At 62.6% G+C, this 19,144-nt stretch overlaps 8 protein-coding genes across 8 annotated transcripts; all 8 read left to right on the top strand.

Annotated features, from left to right (window-relative positions):
• Positions 1 to 47: 47 nt before the first annotated feature.
• Positions 48 to 1,013, top strand: LMJF_10_1060 (conserved hypothetical protein; the record flags this gene model as incomplete). The annotated part of the gene is made up of 1 exon (XM_001681388.1): positions 48 to 1,013. The coding sequence occupies one exon, from the start codon at positions 48 to 50 to the stop codon at positions 1,011 to 1,013; it is 966 nt and encodes a 321-aa protein (XP_001681440.1).
• A 658-nt stretch (positions 1,014 to 1,671) lies between these two features.
• LMJF_10_1050 (conserved hypothetical protein) lies at positions 1,672 to 2,502 on the top strand (the record flags this gene model as incomplete). Its single annotated transcript, XM_001681387.1, has 1 exon — positions 1,672 to 2,502. The coding sequence occupies one exon, from the start codon at positions 1,672 to 1,674 to the stop codon at positions 2,500 to 2,502; it is 831 nt and encodes a 276-aa protein (XP_001681439.1).
• Positions 2,503 to 3,052: 550 nt separating this feature from the next.
• Positions 3,053 to 6,670, top strand: LMJF_10_1040 (conserved hypothetical protein; the record flags this gene model as incomplete). The annotated part of the gene is made up of 1 exon (XM_001681386.1): positions 3,053 to 6,670. One exon carries the CDS (start codon positions 3,053 to 3,055, stop codon positions 6,668 to 6,670), a length of 3,618 nt encoding a protein of 1,205 aa, XP_001681438.1.
• A 1,298-nt stretch (positions 6,671 to 7,968) lies between these two features.
• LMJF_10_1030 (RNA-binding protein-like protein) lies at positions 7,969 to 9,108 on the top strand (the record flags this gene model as incomplete). Its single annotated transcript, XM_001681385.1, has 1 exon — positions 7,969 to 9,108. The coding sequence occupies one exon, from the start codon at positions 7,969 to 7,971 to the stop codon at positions 9,106 to 9,108; it is 1,140 nt and encodes a 379-aa protein (XP_001681437.1).
• A 1,709-nt stretch (positions 9,109 to 10,817) lies between these two features.
• Positions 10,818 to 11,990, top strand: LMJF_10_1020 (putative carrier protein; the record flags this gene model as incomplete). Its single annotated transcript, XM_001681384.1, has 1 exon — positions 10,818 to 11,990. The coding sequence occupies one exon, from the start codon at positions 10,818 to 10,820 to the stop codon at positions 11,988 to 11,990; it is 1,173 nt and encodes a 390-aa protein (XP_001681436.1).
• Positions 11,991 to 13,374: 1,384 nt separating this feature from the next.
• On the top strand, positions 13,375 to 14,400 carry LMJF_10_1010 (nucleoside phosphorylase-like protein; the record flags this gene model as incomplete). The annotated part of the gene is made up of 1 exon (XM_001681383.1): positions 13,375 to 14,400. One exon carries the CDS (start codon positions 13,375 to 13,377, stop codon positions 14,398 to 14,400), a length of 1,026 nt encoding a protein of 341 aa, XP_001681435.1.
• A 1,365-nt stretch (positions 14,401 to 15,765) lies between these two features.
• LMJF_10_1000 (putative ARP2/3 complex subunit) lies at positions 15,766 to 16,968 on the top strand (the record flags this gene model as incomplete). Its single annotated transcript, XM_001681382.1, has 1 exon — positions 15,766 to 16,968. One exon carries the CDS (start codon positions 15,766 to 15,768, stop codon positions 16,966 to 16,968), a length of 1,203 nt encoding a protein of 400 aa, XP_001681434.1.
• Positions 16,969 to 17,455: 487 nt separating this feature from the next.
• Positions 17,456 to 17,848, top strand: LMJF_10_0990 (histone H3; the record flags this gene model as incomplete). Its single annotated transcript, XM_001681381.1, has 1 exon — positions 17,456 to 17,848. One exon carries the CDS (start codon positions 17,456 to 17,458, stop codon positions 17,846 to 17,848), a length of 393 nt encoding a protein of 130 aa, XP_001681433.1.
• Between the last annotated feature and the right edge of the window lie 1,296 nt (positions 17,849 to 19,144).

Below are 19,144 nucleotides of genomic sequence, written 5' to 3'. Positions count from 1 at the left end.
ACTCACTCTCTCTCACTGTCCCCGTTGGCTGCCCTTTGAGGCGCCACATGAAGTTTCATCTCCACGTGGTGGACGGCAGCGCCCCGGCCCGCGGGGGTACGGCGCCGTTCCCCTCTCCGCCGACCGCGACGGAGGCGACGCAGGCGACGGCGGTGATGCTATTTGCCCACATGACGCTGCGGTGCGGTCACCTGAGTGATGTGTTGGCCGTGAGCGCCAGCACAACACCCGCCCTCGCCCGGGCAGCGGCGCTCCAGCCGCAACAGAACCAGCTCCACTCTAGCGCCGCACAGCTGGGCAACGCCGATACCTCGGTGAGCGAGGACACTCAGGTGCTGCAGATGGCCGGCAAGCTGCTGTGCGGGGTCATCGACAACGGCGCTGCCGCCGGCCTCCCCTATATGGACATGGACGGCGGCGATGCTCGCATAACCCCTTACGCGTACTTCAACTCCTCTTTCTCCGAGGCAGAGCAGTCACTGCGCCGTGCCGTGTGCATCTTGGCGGAGAGCGGTACGGCGGCGCCGCCACCATACTTCGACCTCATCGCTACGACAGACATGGCCACGTTCGACTATATCATTGAGTACTATCAGCAGCAGCGCGTGCGCCACGGCGGTGCTGTGACGAAGGGCAGGGGCACAAAGCCGGTCGGCGTGATGCACATTGTCGCCGACGATCCGTCCAGAGCGGCGCTTGTGTTGCAGCGCGTTGTGGAGCTGATGTTGAAGCGCAGTGGTTGGACCTTCTCCGTTGATGCGCACGCCGCAGCGGAAGAAGAGGCACTCGCTGCGCAGACGGAGGAAGACGACGATGACGATGACGAGGATGGCGGCGGCGGCGGTGGTACGGCTGGCGGCCGTGGCGGTGTTGTGAGTGCCGGCACCGGCGGTGGCGGTGTGCAAGCCGGTGCCCGCAGCGGCAGTGCCGACAGCTGGGTGAATCACATTGATGAGGCGGTACATCTCTTCGCACAGCTGTTCGGCGTGGACGTTTTGGTGGCCCTTGTGTAGGCAAGGCACGGCCGGTGGAATGAGAGTGAGCGAGCGAGACTTTCCCGCTGATGGGGGAGGTGTCGGCTTCGCTTTCATGCGGTCATCGCAGGGGGCCAATTCTCTGTAACGTGTGATGAGGTAGTGAGAAGTGGAGGGAGGGGGGGGGTGCAAACCCCTCGGTGACGCTTGCTCCCCATGCGTGTGCGTACGCGTACCCAGGCGCCGGTGTGCCTTGAGGTCGCCACTGCAGCTGTGCCGAGGCCCCTTTCTCTCTAAGCGAAACAAAGCAAGCGGTTCGACACACGCACGTGCGCCGCCGTCGATGCGATGCGCGGTGGGAGCTGCGTAATGCATGTTGGGGGTGTAGTGAACGGCGCGGAAACACGGCGCGCGAGTACGTCGCAATGGTGCATGTTTCGCGTCTCAGCTTCCAAACAGGTTGCTGCCTCAGAGTAGCGGTTGTGACGTGGCCCCACGCGCCCTCCCCCTCCCCTCCCTTCCCCCGGAGAGAGACGCCTTTTACGCGGCGGCAACACTAGATGAAGCCTTCAGCATCCTCTTACATAAATGTGGGCACGCACCAAAGAGCTCTCGCCTCACCTTCGCTGATTCCTCCCTCTTTCTCACTTGTGCCTCATCTCTCCTCGCGTTGGATGTGCACCCACTAAGCTTGCGTATGGGCGGGAAGGAGGCTGTGGCATGTGTTGTGTATGAGTGTGTGTCTGTTTCTGTGGCTCTGCAACGCGTCGATATGCTCCGTCACTGCCCGCTGCACCGCTGCCTGCCCATCGGCGTTGCTTGCCGCGTCCTCGGCTTCCAGACACCACCCACAAGCAAGCACGACCTCCGGAAGAGGTTCGTGCAGCTCACGAGAGAATGTCACCCAGACCTGCACGCCGACGACGAGAAGGCCGCGACGGCGAAAATGGTGCAGCTGACGGAGGCCTACACCTGTCTGAAAGAGCTGCTCGAGCACCGAGTGCAGTACCACCAAGGCGCCGGCCTCCGTCCGCGTCCCTCCAGCGCAAGTGCGAGCGGCGAGGGCAGTGCGGCAGCGCGCCCGCACGAGGATGCGTGGGCAGAGGTGGCGGCCAGCTTCCGCGCGCCGGGCTCGTCGATAAGCCTGCGTGGCTTCACGCTGCCATGGCAGCGCACCACCAGCAACTCGGTAATTTCCTCACTGGAAGCGAAGATGCTGGAGGCGAATGTGTCTTTCAGTGACTTTGTACGCTACGCGCGGCACCTCGAGAAGGACCGGCAGACGAAGGAAAACCGCATCCACGCAGACGCGGCCATGGCAGACGGCACGCACGGCTTCACGTCGGAGTACTTCGAGAGCGTGAACACGAACAGCGCTATCAGGCGTGGGACGGAGCGGCGAGGGCTGCCCATGACGCACCTGATGACCCTCGGCGCCTTCTACTACGGCCGTCGACTGCGCAATGGCATCGCACAGACACCTCGGACTGCATGGCGCACGCTCCGCTACGTCTTTCTCGGCCACTGAAGGGGACTTCTTGCTCAAGGAAGGTGGTGGACATGCCCCTTGGCTGCAGTTGCGTGCGAAACCTCGTCGCCTGCCCGCATCGCGCACCTCGTCGTCTCCCTTCCCGCCTATTGACCAGACCACATTCACGACACACACCAAACGCAGATGCATGAGCGACAGGAGAAGGAAACACCGGTGTGCACATGCGTGCGTGCGCGCGTGGTTCTCAACAAGGAGGACACATGTGCGACCCCTTCTCACCCCTCCCCCGCTCTCTCTTTCTCCCCGAACTATCAACCTTCTCCCTTCCTCATCCCTCTCCTTCCTTCCTGCATCATCATCGGCTGCTGCTCGCGCACACGCGCACAGAGTCGAACCTCGTGAGTGGCGTGTGCGCGCCAACACACCTCGGATACACGGGCTTATAAACACGCAGGCATGCACACGCCGTATCTCCTTCACGCCTCTCTCCTCTTACGTCCTTTGTTGTCGCTTGCCTTCTCCTCCCCACTTTCCTGTGTGCGACCCGCGCAAGCTCACGCGTGTCGGCGTGTGTGGCAGCGCAGCAATGACGCAAGCGTCGGCCTCGGAGGTGGTCTCCGTCGGGCGGCGGAGCACCGCCATCGGGAAGGAGTCCTCTCTCGCTGCCCCCTCACTGAGTATAGCGACGACGCCCTTTTCGCTTCGCACCGGCGCCGCGCTTCCTCGCGAGATCCTAGCATGGTTGCAGTCGCTGCAACTTGGCGGCTCCGTCAAGTACCCGAAGCGGGACTTGGCCAACGGGTACGTGATTGCACATATATGTGCTCGCTACTGGCCACATGTGCCACTTCACAGCTTCGAGAACAAGGCCGGCGCCGCGAGCAAGCAAAGCAACTGGTTTGTGCTGCAGAAGGTGCTGCGCCAGAAGGGGGTGGATGTAAGCGCAGCCATGGTGGACGGCATGATGAACGGCGCTGACGACTGCGCCAGCACCTTCCTGCAGCAACTGTACACGGTGTTGACTGGCAAGCACGCGGACACCGAGGCGGTGCCGCTGGAAGATGCGCTGCCAGACGTGCCGGCCAGCAAAGTGCCAGTGTACGTGCCGACCAGCACCGGTGGCGCCGCTGCACGCACGCGACACGTTGGTGGCGCGAACGGTCCTGGTCTCTCCGCGAAAGTGGACTCCCGCAGCGACTTCATGGGCGGAGGCAACAAGGCCGCGTCACTGTTCGGCGCTGCTGCGGCTGACGTCCGCATCCTGGACGACACCAGCAGCAAGGATGTGCGGAACGCCACCCCGGTGTTGCTGCCGCCCCTGCAGCCATCACTCCCGATGCCGGCGCATACGCAGCCTGCTACATCGCCGGCATCCGGCTTGACGGAGGAGGCAGCAGCCGCAAGTAAGCCGTTCTTCAACGTGGCTGTGCGAGCCGCATGGGAGGTGTCCACAGTGCTTTTGACGCAGCAAGCATCTGCGTCGGCCGCTGAAGACGCCGCTGGCGCACCTATCCCAGTGCAGGTCTCCTCGTTGGCTGGCTCGTGGTTCTGCATGAAAGTGCGCGAGGCGGTGCCGGTGGACGCCCTCGAAGCGCTGATGGAGGGCGACGAAGCAGCCTTGGCGCCGAGGCCATCGCTGTCTGCCACGCTTCGCTGGCTCTCTGCTGTTCCATCTGGTGATGGGGGTGTGGAGGGCGAGATGAAAGCAGCGCTCTGGTGCACAGGCGGAGACGGCCACAACGTTCAGCAGGCATTGCTTCGCACGGGTGCCTGGCAGGCGATCCTTGGCGCTGTACCGGAGCTAGCGCAGATCCTGGTGCACCACGGCGGCCACGGTCTCGATGCCCTTGTGGACTGCCTGTTTGCCTCCGTCATGAGTGCGCAGTCGCGGATTCGTGGCGGTGGTGAGGGTGACGCTGGCGGCGGCGCGTCTTTCGCGTTCGTGCGCAACGCTGTGCACTTCAGTGCCGTCCTGCTGGCGACGCTCAGCGACCTCGACGTCTACCATGCCATCGCCTGCTTTGAAACGTACTTTGCGGCGTCTCCGACCTTCGTGCAAGCGTTGCGTGGGTTGCGCTGGTCGTTGGCAGCCGACTACGCCACGGTCATCACGGCCGTCTTGCCAGCAAACCGCCGACTCGCCGCCACGGTGCTGAGCTCGCTATGGGGCACCATCGAGTACGCCGTGCGTGACTCCGCCGCCGAGGAGACGGCGCTATACGGTGAAGCCGCCGCTGGCGATGGAGAGAGCAACCCTATGGGCGCGGAAGACATGGCAGAGGTGTGCCTGCTGGTGCTTCTCCGTACCCTGTTGACCTCCCTACAGCCCATCAGCGCCGGTGCCTCCTCCCGCACGCCGTTGGAAGCGCCCATAAGCAGTCACGCTCAGATCGAGGCAAGTGGACGCGCAATGACGAGCGCTGTTCGCCGTACAGCCCCGTGCTCTAGCAGGAACACGACCATCACCGCGTCAACCTCGCAGGACGCCGTCTCCAACACCCTCGTGCAGCTCGCAGAGAAGCGCAGTGCTGCGGTGCTGCAGCAGTCCGTCATTTGCTGCGCGAGCGCGACCGGCGTGGGTGTTGACGAGGCGTTGGTGGCGGTGGCAACCGAGAAGGAGGCAGCAGCGGTGGCTCTTGCCGTGCAGGTGCTGCGCATGGAGCTGCACCCCTCGCTGATGGCGGCGTGGGTGGCGGGTGGGCGTTTCTTCGACGTCTACAACGCGCTCTTCCCTTCGTCGGACAACGCCGCAACGCCAACACCACCAAACGCGTCGTCGCCTACGCTCTCTGTGCTTCGGGCGCGGTGGCTACGCTGGTGCCTGCAGCGGCGGTTCGAACTCAGCTTGTCCTCCCCCTCGCCCGCCACCTCGGCCGCGGCGGCCATGTCCTTGTCGCCCCTGGCCCAGCAGCGCCAACGTGTCTCCCACGCCGTTGCCCCGTTCGGGGTCCGCGACGGAGGCGGCCATCGCGCCACCACGACCACGCTCGCACAGGCGCACGATCTCTCTGCGGACAGTGCCGAGATGCGCGCGCTGCTGACAGGTGTGCAGGTGCTCTGTCACGAGCTGTCCTCCGTCGCTGAGTCGTTGAAGCCTGCAGATGCGCAGTCGCGCGTGCTGGTGGCGTGCGCGTTGGCCGAGTCGCTCCCGTTCCTGCCAGCGAGGTACAAAGCTGAGAGCACTGGCGCAGACGGCGGCTCGGCCTTCGCCGAGGATGCAGCAGAGGCCGCGTTCAAAGTCTTGATGCACGAGGCGACGCCAGCGCAGATGCGCTCCATCCTCGCCTGCGCATCAGAGTTGCGAGCAGGCGCAGCGGTGCAGAGAGGCGGAGAGTTGGAGGACGAGGCGCAGTGGATGGTGCACCGCTACGTGGGCCCTCTCAAGCCGTCCGGCTTGCTTGTCGTGGAGAGTGATGCGCTGCTGCTTGTCAAGGCGGCCCTCGGTGTGCTAAGCAGCGGTGGTGATCACACAGGCAACTCCGGCGGCAGCCGCTTATCCCCATCGTTTTCGGGGGCGGGGGACAGAGATGTGAAGCTCACAGGTGGCACCGGCGGCGCCCGCCGGCTCGCTGCCCGGGCGGCGGTGATGGCCAGAGAAGGCCAGGTGGACGAGAAGATCGCTGAGCGGGTGCGGTGGCTTGCCAGCCTGCTGGTAGAGGGCCGCGCTTGCGTTCGTAGCGGCACACCGCCCTTATTTCCGTGGCGAAGCACCGGTGATAGTGGTGCAGTCCGTCGCTCTCCCTCGTCCCTTCGCGAGGACACGGCCACCGTGGCTTCGGCAGCGTCAGAGGCAGAGGTGCTAGAGTGGCAAGCGGTGCTGTCGCACTGTTACGAAGATCTTGTCCTAGTGATTCAAGCCGCAAGCTCACGGCTGCGCCAACGTGGAGGGGCTGGTGCCGGTGGAAACCCTAACGCCGCCGAGACGCACTTCTCCGAGGTCGTTGGTAAGGAGCTCCTGATGTTGGCGCAGAAGGCAGAGGGAGTAGTGTGCAGCCTGTGGCGCGAACTGGCACCGATTCTGGCAGCATCGGCGGCGTCAAGATCGAAGAGCGAGTCGGAGCAGCGCTTCATCGGCGCCGCAACCCCCTCAGTGGTTGCCAACTCGGCCCTCATAAGCAGCCCGCCCTTCTCCTTCCTGGAGGATGTGTCACACGAGGAGGTGGCGACGGCGGTGAGATGGATCTGCGCCGTTGCTGGTGTGTAGTGGCACCTCCCACTTGTCGCGTGTGCCGTGTCTGGCGTGCGTGCTGCCTCGGCCACGTGGCCCGCCCGCCCGCCCGCCCTCTCTTCGACACGCTCGCAGTCCTACGATGCCCACTCATCATGCGCCCTCTTTCTCCTGTTAGTGGCCGGGTGCTCTGCAACTGCTTGGTATGTACAGGAGACACGCGTGCTCGCATGCACGCACACGCACCGGGGACGAGAGAGCGAGAGAGCGAGAGAGCGAGAGAGCGGGCGTGTGCTGGGCAGCACCAGTCGCGGCCTTCGCACCTCTCGTGAATCCAGTCGTGTGCGCGTTGCGGGTGCTGTCCATTTTTGCCGCTTGGCTGTGTTCTGCTGCTCATTGCTGTGTGTGCGCCGCTCACGGAATCGGAAGACACAGACACACGCACACACACACGAGCTGATGGCGCTCTCGCTCTTTCTCTCTCCTTCGCAGACCCTCCTGCCTCTCCACCGCGACAGTATGTCTCCCACACGGCGGGTGATGCCGCTGTTGGTGGTGGTGGTGGTGGTGGTGCGCAGTCGTAGAGACGGAGGCGGAAAGCCTTTGGGTGTGGATGTGGGATCGATTTCGTGGGCGCTTGATTGATGTACAGCGCGGCGTCTCCTCGCTCGCTCGCACGTTTGGTTGGTGCGGACAGCGTACGCGAGGGCGCGATGCGGACGAAGAACAACAGCAAGGCACTTAACCGAATAAAAAGGCGTTCGAAGGAGGGTGTGACGGAGGACGACGCGAGCAACACCGCTGCATCTCTCCGCGCTCATCTTCCTCTTTCTCTCTCCCCAACTGTCCCCCGCCCCCCCCACACCCCAGAGATGAGACGGGGGGGGGACGACGTCCGCTCGTGCGCCGCTACACGGTGCATGTGGAGTCGAGGGAAGAGATGGCGCTCGATAGGCGCTGACTTGGACGTGCCACTTGTTGCTTCTGCGCAATTGTCGTCTCCTCTCTCTCTCTCTCCTATCCTATCTATGCGTTCGTTGTCTGCACACCACTGCGGTGCGCACGACGCGTCAGTGAAGAGGCGGTCCGAGTCACAGCTGCACAATACGAGGAAACAGGTAGAGAGAGGGAGAGAGAAATCGCTACGGGCACACGCGAGCAGAGCCTCACTCACACACATACCCCTGCACACGGACGCGTGAAGGGCCGCTTTCCATCACCACCACCACCACCACCACCACACACCACCACCACCACACACCACACACCACCACCACCACACACCACTACCACACACCACCACACACCACCACTACCACCACCACCACCTCGTAATGCCGCCAAAGAGCGCCGTGAAGAAGGTCGACAGCGCCGCCGCTACGGGCAAGCGCAAGAAACTGTCCTTTGCTGAGTCAACGGTGAAGGCGGCCGCGGCGGCGATACAGACCACGCACGTCAACGTGCCGGTGAGGGCAGCAGCGAAACACGCCCCTCTGGCTGCTGCACCTCGCAAGAAGGGACAGAACGCCAAGAAGACCACAGCGACTACCAGCAGCGCCGCGAGGCAGCGGGCGGCTACAGACCTGAAGCGTAGCGGCATCGTGAAGGCCAAGAGGGCTGAGGAGGAAGTGGCTGCACCACCGGTGCCGAGCGACGAGGAAAACTCGAGGGACGATGAGGATGACATGCTGAACGGCGGCGCGGCTGTCGACTCGGACACGGATGACCTTAGCGACATGGCGGACCGCACCCCATCGGACGACGAGCTGGGGGCCGGCAAGCAGGCATCCTCCTCGGCGTCCCGTCAGCGCGACAGCAACGGCACCGTCGAGCCATACCGTGCCGTGCGCCTGAGCTTTCTGCCGCCTGAGTTCCAAGAGCCGCAGCTCTACAAGTTTCTTAACCAGTTTGGGGCAACGGTGCTGAATTGCTTCTGTGTGCGCAGCAAGCGCACCCATCGATCCCGCGGTATTGCGTACGTTGAGTTCGACAAGGAGTCCGCTATACCGCTTGTGGTGGAGGAATGCAATGGCATGGTGCTGGGTGGCAAGGCCGTACGCGCGCGCGCCGTCACGATGCGGCGCCGCATGCCGTCGCGCCAGATGGTCGACCGCCGCCGCGCGCTCGCCTACGCGTACAAGACAAGGGGTGCGCCACTGAAGCAGCACGACGTGCGTCGCAAGGGTCCTGTGGGCCTGCTCATCAAGGCGGTGCGCACCGAGAAAAACAACAACAACTATCTCAAGAGCCTCGGCATCGACTTCCAGACGGACTTCTTCCAGTCTCAGCTGGCCACGCTGCCACCTGTTCTCCTGAAGAAGAAGCGATCTCGGTCGAAGAAGTCGGAGAAGGGCACTGTCGCCACGGCCGGCATGGCGAAGGCGGTCGTAAAAACAACTGACATCGCGACGGTGGCATCCAAGTCCAGCCCGAAGCGGGCGACTCGCAAGGCGCCCGCGACGAAGACTAAGTAAGCAGCTTTGAAAAGAGATGGTGCGGCGAAGGGGGAGGTGGGCAGGGGGAGGGGCGAACGTGTGCCACCTTGTCACGCCGGCACATGCGCAATCACTTGCCCACCAGTGACGGGGCAGTGCGGGGGGGGGGGACAGGCTTACCTGCTGCCCTGTGCGTGCGCTGCTCTTTTGTTTGGGGGGTATGTTTTAAATCGGGCGATAATGACGGATAACATCGATGGTCGGCTGTGTGCGTGCGCCCTCTTAGCGGCTGCACGCGGCTTGGTTACAACCCTTACGTGTTGTTTGGCAGCGCTGCTTGTGGAGCAACGCCTATCGGTCCCTATCAGAGGGGTGTGTGTGCGCACGGATGGATGTGGCCGCGGCCGTGCGAGTGCTCAAGCACCATGAGCGAAGCAACACACCACGCAGATGACATCAACAACGGCTCCCCGTGGCAATGATGGCAGTGGCAGCGACAGAGCAGCCCCACACACACATACACACACACGCGCGCGCGCGTGTGGAGAGAGAGAGAGAGAGAAGGGAGAGGGAGCTGCGCTAGCTGACCAAGCGAGGGATACGCCCGTCTCCCAAGTTTGCCTGCACGTGTGTTTTACTAACCGCGTGCAGACCGCGTTGATACTTGTGTGCGCTTCCTCTGAAGCGACGCAACAAGAGGTCAGCCGCGGCCTCAGCAGCTCGCAAGGAAGTGAGTGGAGCAAGCTGACCTACGCATGTAGCCGTTTGTTTTGCTTTTCTTTGGGGAGGGGGTTGTTGAGGAGGTCCGTGCAATTTCGAGTGCTGGCGTCCCCCCCCCCCTCCCTCTCTCCCTTCACGCGCTCCATCACATCTCCTCTGCTCCACCTCAGCCTGTCGTGTTGCTTCCGTGTGCGTGTGTGTACGCGCCTCTCCCGCCCGCCCCATTCCAACTCCCCTCCACAACCCTCCTTCCCCTCCTCATCCGTTCCTGCTGGTCCTGCTGCTGCTGCTGCGCCCTCACGCGTGCGCATTGAACCTGTTCGGGCACGCACCAACACACAAGCATACGTTGCAGCCGTCGAGCTTGCTGTGACGCAGCAGCATAAACGGCGCGCGTCTGCTCTCCGTCGCTCTTGTCTCCTCTTTCTCTTCTCACAGTCTCCGCGCAGCGTTGCATCGGCGCTGAGGAGCGGGCACACACACACACACACACACGCTCTCTCTCTCGGGCATTTACGAGTCCTGTTGTGAGCGTGACAGCGGCATCAGCAGCAGACGTAAGCGTCGCAGAAGCTTCCACAGCGACCGCAATCGCCACCACCACTACTGCACTCATTCTTGCCCCCCTCTGGGTCGATCGCCCCACCCACTCTTTGTTCATGTAGACGTGTAGACGCGTGCGTGCGTGCGTGCGTGCGCGTATATATATATATATATCGGTGTGTTGCCGGTTTCCAACCGTTTCTTCTGCGCAGCAGCACCCCCCCCCCACACACACACACACACCTCCCCTTGGTCTGGTGTCGCTTGGCGGATGGACGGACGTGAGTCTGCGCCTGTGTACACTTTTGTGTGTATTCTTATTTTGCATCTCGAGAGGCTTTCACTGCTGCTAACATTGTGCCTTGACCTCCCTCCTTGGCTCATCATCGCTTCCTCGCCCGCCACGCACACACGGGGCGCACACGCTTCTTCGTTGCCCCCCCCCCTCCCGTGGCCGCAGCGCACGAGCTGCCCAACGAGAGAAGATGCTTACCGAGTCCTCCTTGATGGAAGCAGACAATGCCATCTACGAGCCCTCCGTTGCCCACGGCAGCACCAGCGTGCACGCGCCTCGCCATCACCACACCCACACCCATCAAGCACATCAGCAGCACAGCTCTGCCTCGCACCCGCACTCGTCGCCACTTGGTTTTCTCACGCATGATGTGGAAGAGGATCCGCCGCTGCACGAGCACACGACCAGCGTCAACCGTAGTTACTCGGACCTCCATCAAGGTGCCTTCCTATGCTACGCGTTCGGACTGTGCGCGCTCCGTACGGCGCTTCAGCATCCGATGAGCCTAGCTCTTGCTCGGAAGCAGACAAGCGCCGCAGCGAACAAGATGACTACATGGGGCGTCCTCTCACACATCTTCGAGCACGAAGGACGCTGGCGCGGCCTCCTGCAGGGCATCGGCTCCCTCTCGATGGGCTGCGCACTCAGCGAGGTTATTTACCTGTGCATTTTCGAGTGGGCCCGCGAGCAGGTACCCATCGACAGCACTGCGACGCGCGACGCCGTCTCCGGGTACGTTGCCGACGTCATGTGTCGCTCCGTGCACATCCCACTTAGCATAATTGCGTACCGCCAGATGACAGCGTCCCCGTCGCGGCGCATGAACTCGTGGCGAACGCTGCAGCACATGTACTCGGAGCGCGGCCTACGCACGGTGTTCGCCGGCCTCGGCACAACCCTAGTCGTCGGGTGCCAGTGGACAGCCATATGGTGGGCAATGTATGGTCAGCTGAAAAACTTCCTCTACGACACCTCTGGGCCGCATCTGCAGCGCCTCTCTGAGAAGAGCAAGGCGTCCCAGCGAGGGGGCGACGCAACGGACGGTGGATGGCGTCTGCCGAGCTGGTGCACCTCCTCCGACGACAACGTCCTCATCAACGGTGCTGCCTCCGTCACGGCGAGCGCGGCCACCGCAGTGCTCTTCAATCCCTATCTGGTGGTGCGAACAAATCTGCAGGTGACCCCCGGAGCTACGCTGTGGTCCGTGACTCGGCAGCTGCACCGCAGGTGCGGTTTCCGTGGCTTCTACAGCGGGCTGCTGCTGAGCGTGAACGCATGTGTTGTGGATGGTGTCTTGGCGTCGACCAGCTACGAGTATGCGAAGCTGTGGGCCGACCGCACTCGGGATGGCCATGCCAGATAGGTGTGCGCAGCGGCATGCACACAAGATAACGGAAAATGAAAAGAGGGGGCGCGCAAGAGAGCGAGGCACGTGGGTGGAGGACTCCTCCCTCCTACTGAACTCCTCGTCAGCATAGAGAAAGCATGCACGGATCACGCACGCTACACATGATGGGCGAGTGTATTGTAGGTGTGTGTGTGTGTGTGCAATTTCGTCTTCGTTGATTTTCTGCTCTGGAGGGTGCGAAGGGCTCGAGGAGCAGCACACAAGGACATCCTGTAGTGAAGAGGGGGGCGCGTACTGGACAGGGGATGCCGGACGACGAACTCTCGCTCACTTGCGAGCTCTCTTCATTGTCTCCTCTTCTCTCTCCACCGCCTACGTGGCCATGCGCAACACGTTTGGTGGCACTGCCCATCACATGCTAGAAAGAGATGGAGAATGGAGCCCACCTCCCCACCCCACCCCCTCTCTGTCTCTCCCTCTCTCTTTCCCTCACTGGCCTCACCCTGGCGAGGGCAGGAGCTCTTCACTTTCAAGGAGGAAGGGAGGGAGGCGGGAGAGATCGGCTCGCAGAGAGATGCGCGAGGTTTGCGTACGTGTGTGTGTGTGTGTGTGTACGTGTGTGTGTGTACGTGTGTATGCGTGCCCGTGGGCGTCGTAACAGTTGGCACTCCCTCAAGATTACTTGAACTTGTTTGCCTCCCTCGTTGTGTGTCACCGGTGCACTCCTCTCCCCCTCCCCCTCCCTTGGCCACTCGCCCTCTCCGCATCTCAGCTGCTCCCATGCGTCTGTGCACCTCTTGGCCCTTGTGGCTCTATGCTTGCCTGGCCAATGCATGTAAGTGCAGAGGCTGCCTCCGGCTCGCCCTCTCTTCTCTACGCCTGTCGGGAGGAGTGGGGGCGCTTCTCTCCCCGTGTGGAGGCGCAACTCACACACACGCACACACGCACACGCACACACACACACACACACGCGATAGACAACGCGGAAAGCGGAGCGGCATCGTCCTCACCGTCGTCATGGATGCCGTTCGCGCTCGGTGTCGGGGTGGTGTTCGTGCGCGATGGTCAGCCAATACACACATGTCCAAGAGAAAAGTTGTTGGCTCCCTTTCGCGAATGCATGTGAGACGTGACCCGACGTGGTCCATCTCCGCGTATCGTCATCGCCGCATTATCCCCTTCACCGCCGCCACCACCACCCTCGTCGTTGCCCTGCAGGACGCATATGTGGGAATGACCGCCATCATTCTCAATCCAGCCCCCTGGTGTGTTGTGCATCTCTGTCGGCCCTGTCCACCGGCGCTCCCCCCCCCATCCCTTTCTCTCCTTCTCTCCCTCCTTCTTGCTGTTCCCATGCCACCAGCAGTATACGCAACCTCTCCCTACCAGCGCCGTCATAATGTCCAACAGCGGCTGTGGCCTTCCCGGCGACGTTGATCCGGACCTTCCGCTCACCCCGGATGGGGTCACCTACCACGTCGCCTGCAGCAGCGAGCGCCTGGCAGACCGCATCATCTTGGTCGGTGATCCAGACCGCGTGAAGATGGTGAGCACTTACCTTGACGCTGGCAGCATCGTCTACGAGGCCTCGCACCGTGAAATCAAGGTTGTTACCGGGGCGTACCACGGAGTTCCAGTGACGGTGCTGAGCACGGGCATGGGCACCGACAACGTCGAGATTGTGATGAACGAAGTGCACATCCTGAAGGAGTACGACACGCAGAAGCGGCGGTGGCGCGCTCGCGTCGGTGATGATACCCCGGCAGACCCGCTCGAGACGCCGTTCGATCCGTCGAGGGTGAAGCTGATCCGCGTTGGCACCTGCGGCACACCAAATGATGCGGTGCAGATAGGCTGCCTCGCCATCACGCGGTACGCCGTCGGCATGGACAACACCTGCCAGTACTACGACGCCCCTGCGGTGAACCACACGGTGGACGTGAAGGAGGTGCTGGCGAAGGTTCAGGCAACCTCCCTCGGGAAAGTGCAGGTGTACGCAACCAAGGCGGCACCCGCCATCACGCAGGGTCTCGTGGACGCCTGCACAGCTCTCAACAGAAAGGTGGGTGTGTCGGAGCAGCAGCCCTACTACGTGGGAACCACGTGCAGCGGCAGCGGCTTCTACGGATGCCAAGGTCGCAGTGTCGGCCGCTTTCGCGGTCACCTCACCGTCCCGCATCTCACCGAGGAACTCGGCGACCTGCGCTTCAACGTCAGCGAAGGCGAGCAGCGCGTCGCGAACATCGAGATGGAGAACAGCGCTCTCTGCTACCTCAGCAACCTCCTCGGCTACCAGGCGGGCACGGTGTGCGTCGTGATTGCGCGGCGTTCGCGCACCAATCGCGCCTTCGCGACGCCAGAGCAGCTGGCCAAGGGGCTCTCCCACGCCATCACAATCGCCCTGGAGACCCTCATAAAGGAGTAAGCGAGCCGCCGTCGCCGGCGCAGTCGGAGAAGGAGAGGGGGGCGTCGTTGTCATTGTCCCCCTCCCGCTCTCCCGTGAGGCTTCACGCGACTCCACCCCCCCCCCTCCACACCACCACCGCCAACCACCCTCGCTCACACGCAGATGCCACCGCTGGCGCTGCCCTCTCTGGATAGCGCAGCACATAACCAGGAAAGGGAAGCGGCTGCTCGTCGCTCATTCATACTTTTTTGTGCTTCTGGTGTTGTCTTGCATTCAAGTGCAGTACACCGCCTCTTCGCTTCCTGTCATGTTGTCCTTCCTGGAAGGTGGTGCTGAGATGTGGGTGGAGAGGGTGTGCGGCCCCCATCCCCCTCTACGTCTATTCGCCCACTCAACGCCATGACGCACGTACAACCTCACCCCACACCCTCCCTCCCGGCCCTGACGCAGACCCCATCGAGTGGTTCGAAGCAGCCGAAGTCACGCACTACAGCACTGCTCCGACTCGGCGATCGGGGCAGCCCCCCCCCCCTGCCTTAAGCTCTACTCCCCAACCCTATCTTGCAGGCTGCCTCACAGCCACTTCCATCATGCCGGCCGCCAGCCCTGGTGCATCTCTCAGAGCGGCACTCAGGCTCCCTAAACCAGGAGGCAGTGAAAGTCGTTAGGTGGACGGGTGAGAGGCGTGCAAGTGGCACTGGCACTCTGCCCGTCATGTGGGTGGCACAGACGCGTTCATTGCTGCAGTTCGCTCTGGCCTCCCCAAGTCCTAGGCACTCGGCACTGGCACGACCACAAGAGTGGCTCGGCATTGGCAGGGATGGAGGGGGGAGCTGCTTGGCTTTCACCCCACATGAGGCGAGGCTGCACTGGGCCCTGAGGATGCGACGCGCGGAGGGTTGAGTGTCTGCCCCCTTCACAGGAACACTGAGCGTTGAACACAGAAAGACATGTTGCCTGCGATAGCAGACGGCACCCGTGAAGCGCAGCGACAATGTTTCACGGGTGGTGGAGCTGCGCGCGCGTGCGGGGAGGGTGGCCCGATGCAGGCGGCGATGACGTCACGTGAAAAGCACGGGGACTGCGCAGCCACCCTTTTGCGGAGTCCTCCCTGAGCCGCTGGCGGTGGCGCCCCCTCCCCCCTCCCCCTCTCCCTCCCTCACGCATCCGTGTGATGGTGCTGTTATGTAAGCAGAAAAAGGGCGCCACGCTCGTTCTTCTGCCGCCGTGTGCAAATCCCCCACCGCCTCCCTCTCTACTCCTTCCAAGCACTGTGTGCGGACCACACCTGAGGAACGCATTGCTACGCCATGTTGATGGCAGGTCATGCCACTCGTGAAAGACGCCACTCGGCTACCGAACACATCACCACTGCCCGCCCTCATGGCGGCGCTGAGGCTGTTTGAACGCAAGCTTGATACTGTGGCAAGCACGAGCCCTGCGCCACCACACCGTCTCTACGTGTTCGGCGACTGCATCTATGAGCTTTCCAGCCTGCCGGGGAGCCACACAAGTAAGGGCGCAGGTGAGCCGCCCTCGAAGCCACCCGTCAGCTGCTCTGCCGCGGCGCCGACAACTGGAGCCGCGGCGCTCAGGAGTGGCAGTGGCAACGGCATGGAGGGTGGCACCCATACGCGTGTACCACGTGCCGAGGCCGGCATCGCTTTATCTTGTGCCGAAGACGGCACGCGTCCGCCCGCAAGCACTTCCTACCCGTCCATCGTCATTCAGTTTGTGTGTCCGATCCCGCATGCCCAGCTGAACCGATACAACAACCTTGACCACGCACTCAGCACAGCGTTGCGGGAAGTGGCACCTCACTGCACATACGGCTTGCCTTCTCCCATCCCTGCAGAGGCGGCATCCGCAGCGGCAGCGTCGCTCTCCTCTATAGCTCTGTGCATTCCAGCCTACGTGACGCCCAAAGAGAGATGCGCAGCGGCCGCGTTCGCCGCCGATCTGAGCCTGCATGCTCTTCGACCGGTCCTTGAGGGACTTCTCCAGCACAGCAGCGCTACCATGCAGCAGGAGTGTTTGCTGCTGCTGCCTCACACCGAGACCATGACGGACACGGCCGCTTCACAGCCGGTGGTCGACTCAGCGTCTATCTTCTCTGCTGCAGCCCTCTTCGTCACGGCAACGCCGACGCCTACCGCACCGGTGTCACCCGGTACAAGCTCGTCGGCCAAGATGGCGCCGGCATGCTTCTATTCTGGCACCGTCTCCCTCACCGTCTGCATTGGCACCGACGACAAGGGCGAGGCGGCACTCATGCGGCGCTACCTGGACGCCTTCGCCGACGTGAAGAGGGCACCGGTGCTGCTGCTCGTTCGCGAATCGGCAGAGCCGCCGCCAGGGGTGGCCGCTGAGGCCGGCACGGCGATGACAGCGGAACACCTGTACGCGTGGTGGTGCACCTTTGTTCTCGCCCCGCATCAGATGATCTCTGCAGCGTCTGTGGAGCAGTTGCTACGCTGGGCGCGTGAGCTGCGGCCGACGGTTCTCTTTCACGTGCACCGCGAACGGATGGCGATGCATGCCCTGCTGCGTCAACAACTGAGCACGTATGCTGCTCGCTTTGACTAAGTCGATGTGGCAACGGGAGGGGGAGGTGCGTTGGCCTCGCCTGTGCCCCTCCGACGCACACACACACACACACACACGCACACAAAATCCTTCGTGGCGCCGTTTCTGCTCACTCAGCTATGCAGGAATGAGGACACAAGTGCATGACGCTGCGGGGCAGTCGTCCAGAGGCAACTGCACTGCATTGGACAGTGCTGTGATGCCTAGACATCTTGCTTTGCCTTGATGGTTTGCCGTTCCCTCCCCCAGAACAGAACAGCCTTCAGAGTGGCACAGCTACATGCGCGGCCCCACACACACAGTGTTGAATACGTGCATGCCTCATTCTCTCACACACACCTCCTCGACCCTTACTATGCCTTTTCGAGCCTACTAGCCCCACTCACACACACGCCGCATCCCTTTCTACCACCACCACCACCATCACCCCCCCCCTCCCTCCCCTCCCTCCCTCCCCAGCCACACCGCCCACCCCCACCGCACCACCATGTCCCGCACCAAGGAGACCGCCCGCGCGAAGCGCACCATCACGTCGAAGAAGAGCAAGAAGGCGCCGAGCGCGGTGTCCGGCGTGAAGATGTCGCATCGCCGCTGGCGCCCGGGCACGTGCGCGATCCGCGAGATCCGCAAGTTCCAGAAGAGCACGAGCCTGCTGATCCAGTGCGCGCCGTTCCAGCGCCTGGTGCGCGAGGTGTCGAGCGCGCAGAAGGAGGGCCTGCGCTTCCAGAGCAGCGCTATCATGGCGCTGCAGGAGGCGACGGAGGCGTACATTGTGTCGCTGATGGCGGACACGAACCTCGCCTGCATCCACGCGAAGCGCGTGACGATCCAGCCGAAGGACATCCAGCTGGCGCTGCGCCTGCGCGGTGAGCGCCACTAGAGAGCTAGGTGAACTCTAGCTCCCCCTCCCCCCTCCTCATCCCTTCTGTGTCGCTGGTGCGCTGCAACGGTGGTGAAAGCAGGATGAAGGGCGCAGGACGCGAGAGATCGAGAGAGAGAGAGAGAGGAGACTTTGAATGGCCGCCCCTTTTTGTCGTTGTTGCGACCCTCGCCAGAGTCCCCCCTCTCTCCACCTGCGCACGCACACACACACACACGCACACACGCATGCACGCATGTACCTCATACGTATCATAGACACCTTTCCTTTTTCCTTTGGTTTTTTGTGAGTATATCCTTTCTCGTGTTGCTTCCCGCCTCCCATGGACTTGCTCTGTTCGCCGGCACCACCCCTACTCGCTCACGCCCGTACCACCCTCGCACGCCGACGTCATCACTCCTGTCTCTGTCTTCGTCTCTCTCTCTCTCTCTCTGGCATCTCGCTCCCTCATGGTCCCCGGGGCATGGAGGATGCGGCGCGTGCTGCACGCTCATCGTCCCCACACCCGTCTCGCTTCTGCTCGGCAAAGGAGGCCTCGAAGAAGCGTGGCGGCAAGGTGCGGGGTGCGGGCCTCGATGCAGGCTTGGCGATGTCTACACAACTCATCTGCACCGGTAAATCGACAGCAACGATGGCAGTGCGAGAGAGGGGCAGCTGGGTGACGAGCGGTGTAGTCCTGTGTGGAATGGCGCAGGCCTCGTTGTGGATGTGTGAAAGCACGAGAGAGAGAATCGCCAACGTACACGCCATCCTGTGATCTGCGGTGGAAGAGGGGGCATGCTACCCCTTTCTTCGACCTTCGCGTGTGTCAAGCGACCGCGTACGTCTGCATGAGCCCCCACTGAAGGAAGCCCCCCCCCCTCTGTAGCTGTGTGCGAGGTTTCACGTGGGTGATGCCGTTGCCAGCTGTCCGCCGCTCTTCGTCCGATGATGGATGGTTACTCGCTGTGCCTCAAACCATAGAGCAGTAAATCGTGCGAGGACCTGCACCGCCACCACCTCTTCCAGCCTTTCAACTAGTGTGTATGTGTGTGGCTCCTCCCTTCTGCACGCTCTTCTTTATTCTCTGCCTCCCTCCGCCCCATCCCCTCCCCGAACACTTACACGCACCATGGGTGCCGCCCTCACATACATCGCTGCATGCGTGCAGTGGCCAACGCCAGTGGCGCACGGACGCGCAAACATACTCACACACACACACACACACACATCAACACCGAAGGGGCAGATTGTGCTCGTCACGGCTCTTTCTCGCTCTGCTTCGACACTCTACTCGCCATCTCGCTCCGCTGCAAC

The sequence above is a fragment of the Leishmania major genome, chromosome 10 (assembly GCF_000002725.2).
Source record: "Leishmania major strain Friedlin complete genome, chromosome 10".
Taxonomy (NCBI): domain Eukaryota; phylum Euglenozoa; class Kinetoplastea; order Trypanosomatida; family Trypanosomatidae; genus Leishmania; species Leishmania major.
This window is presented reverse-complemented; position numbering and strand designations above follow the sequence as displayed.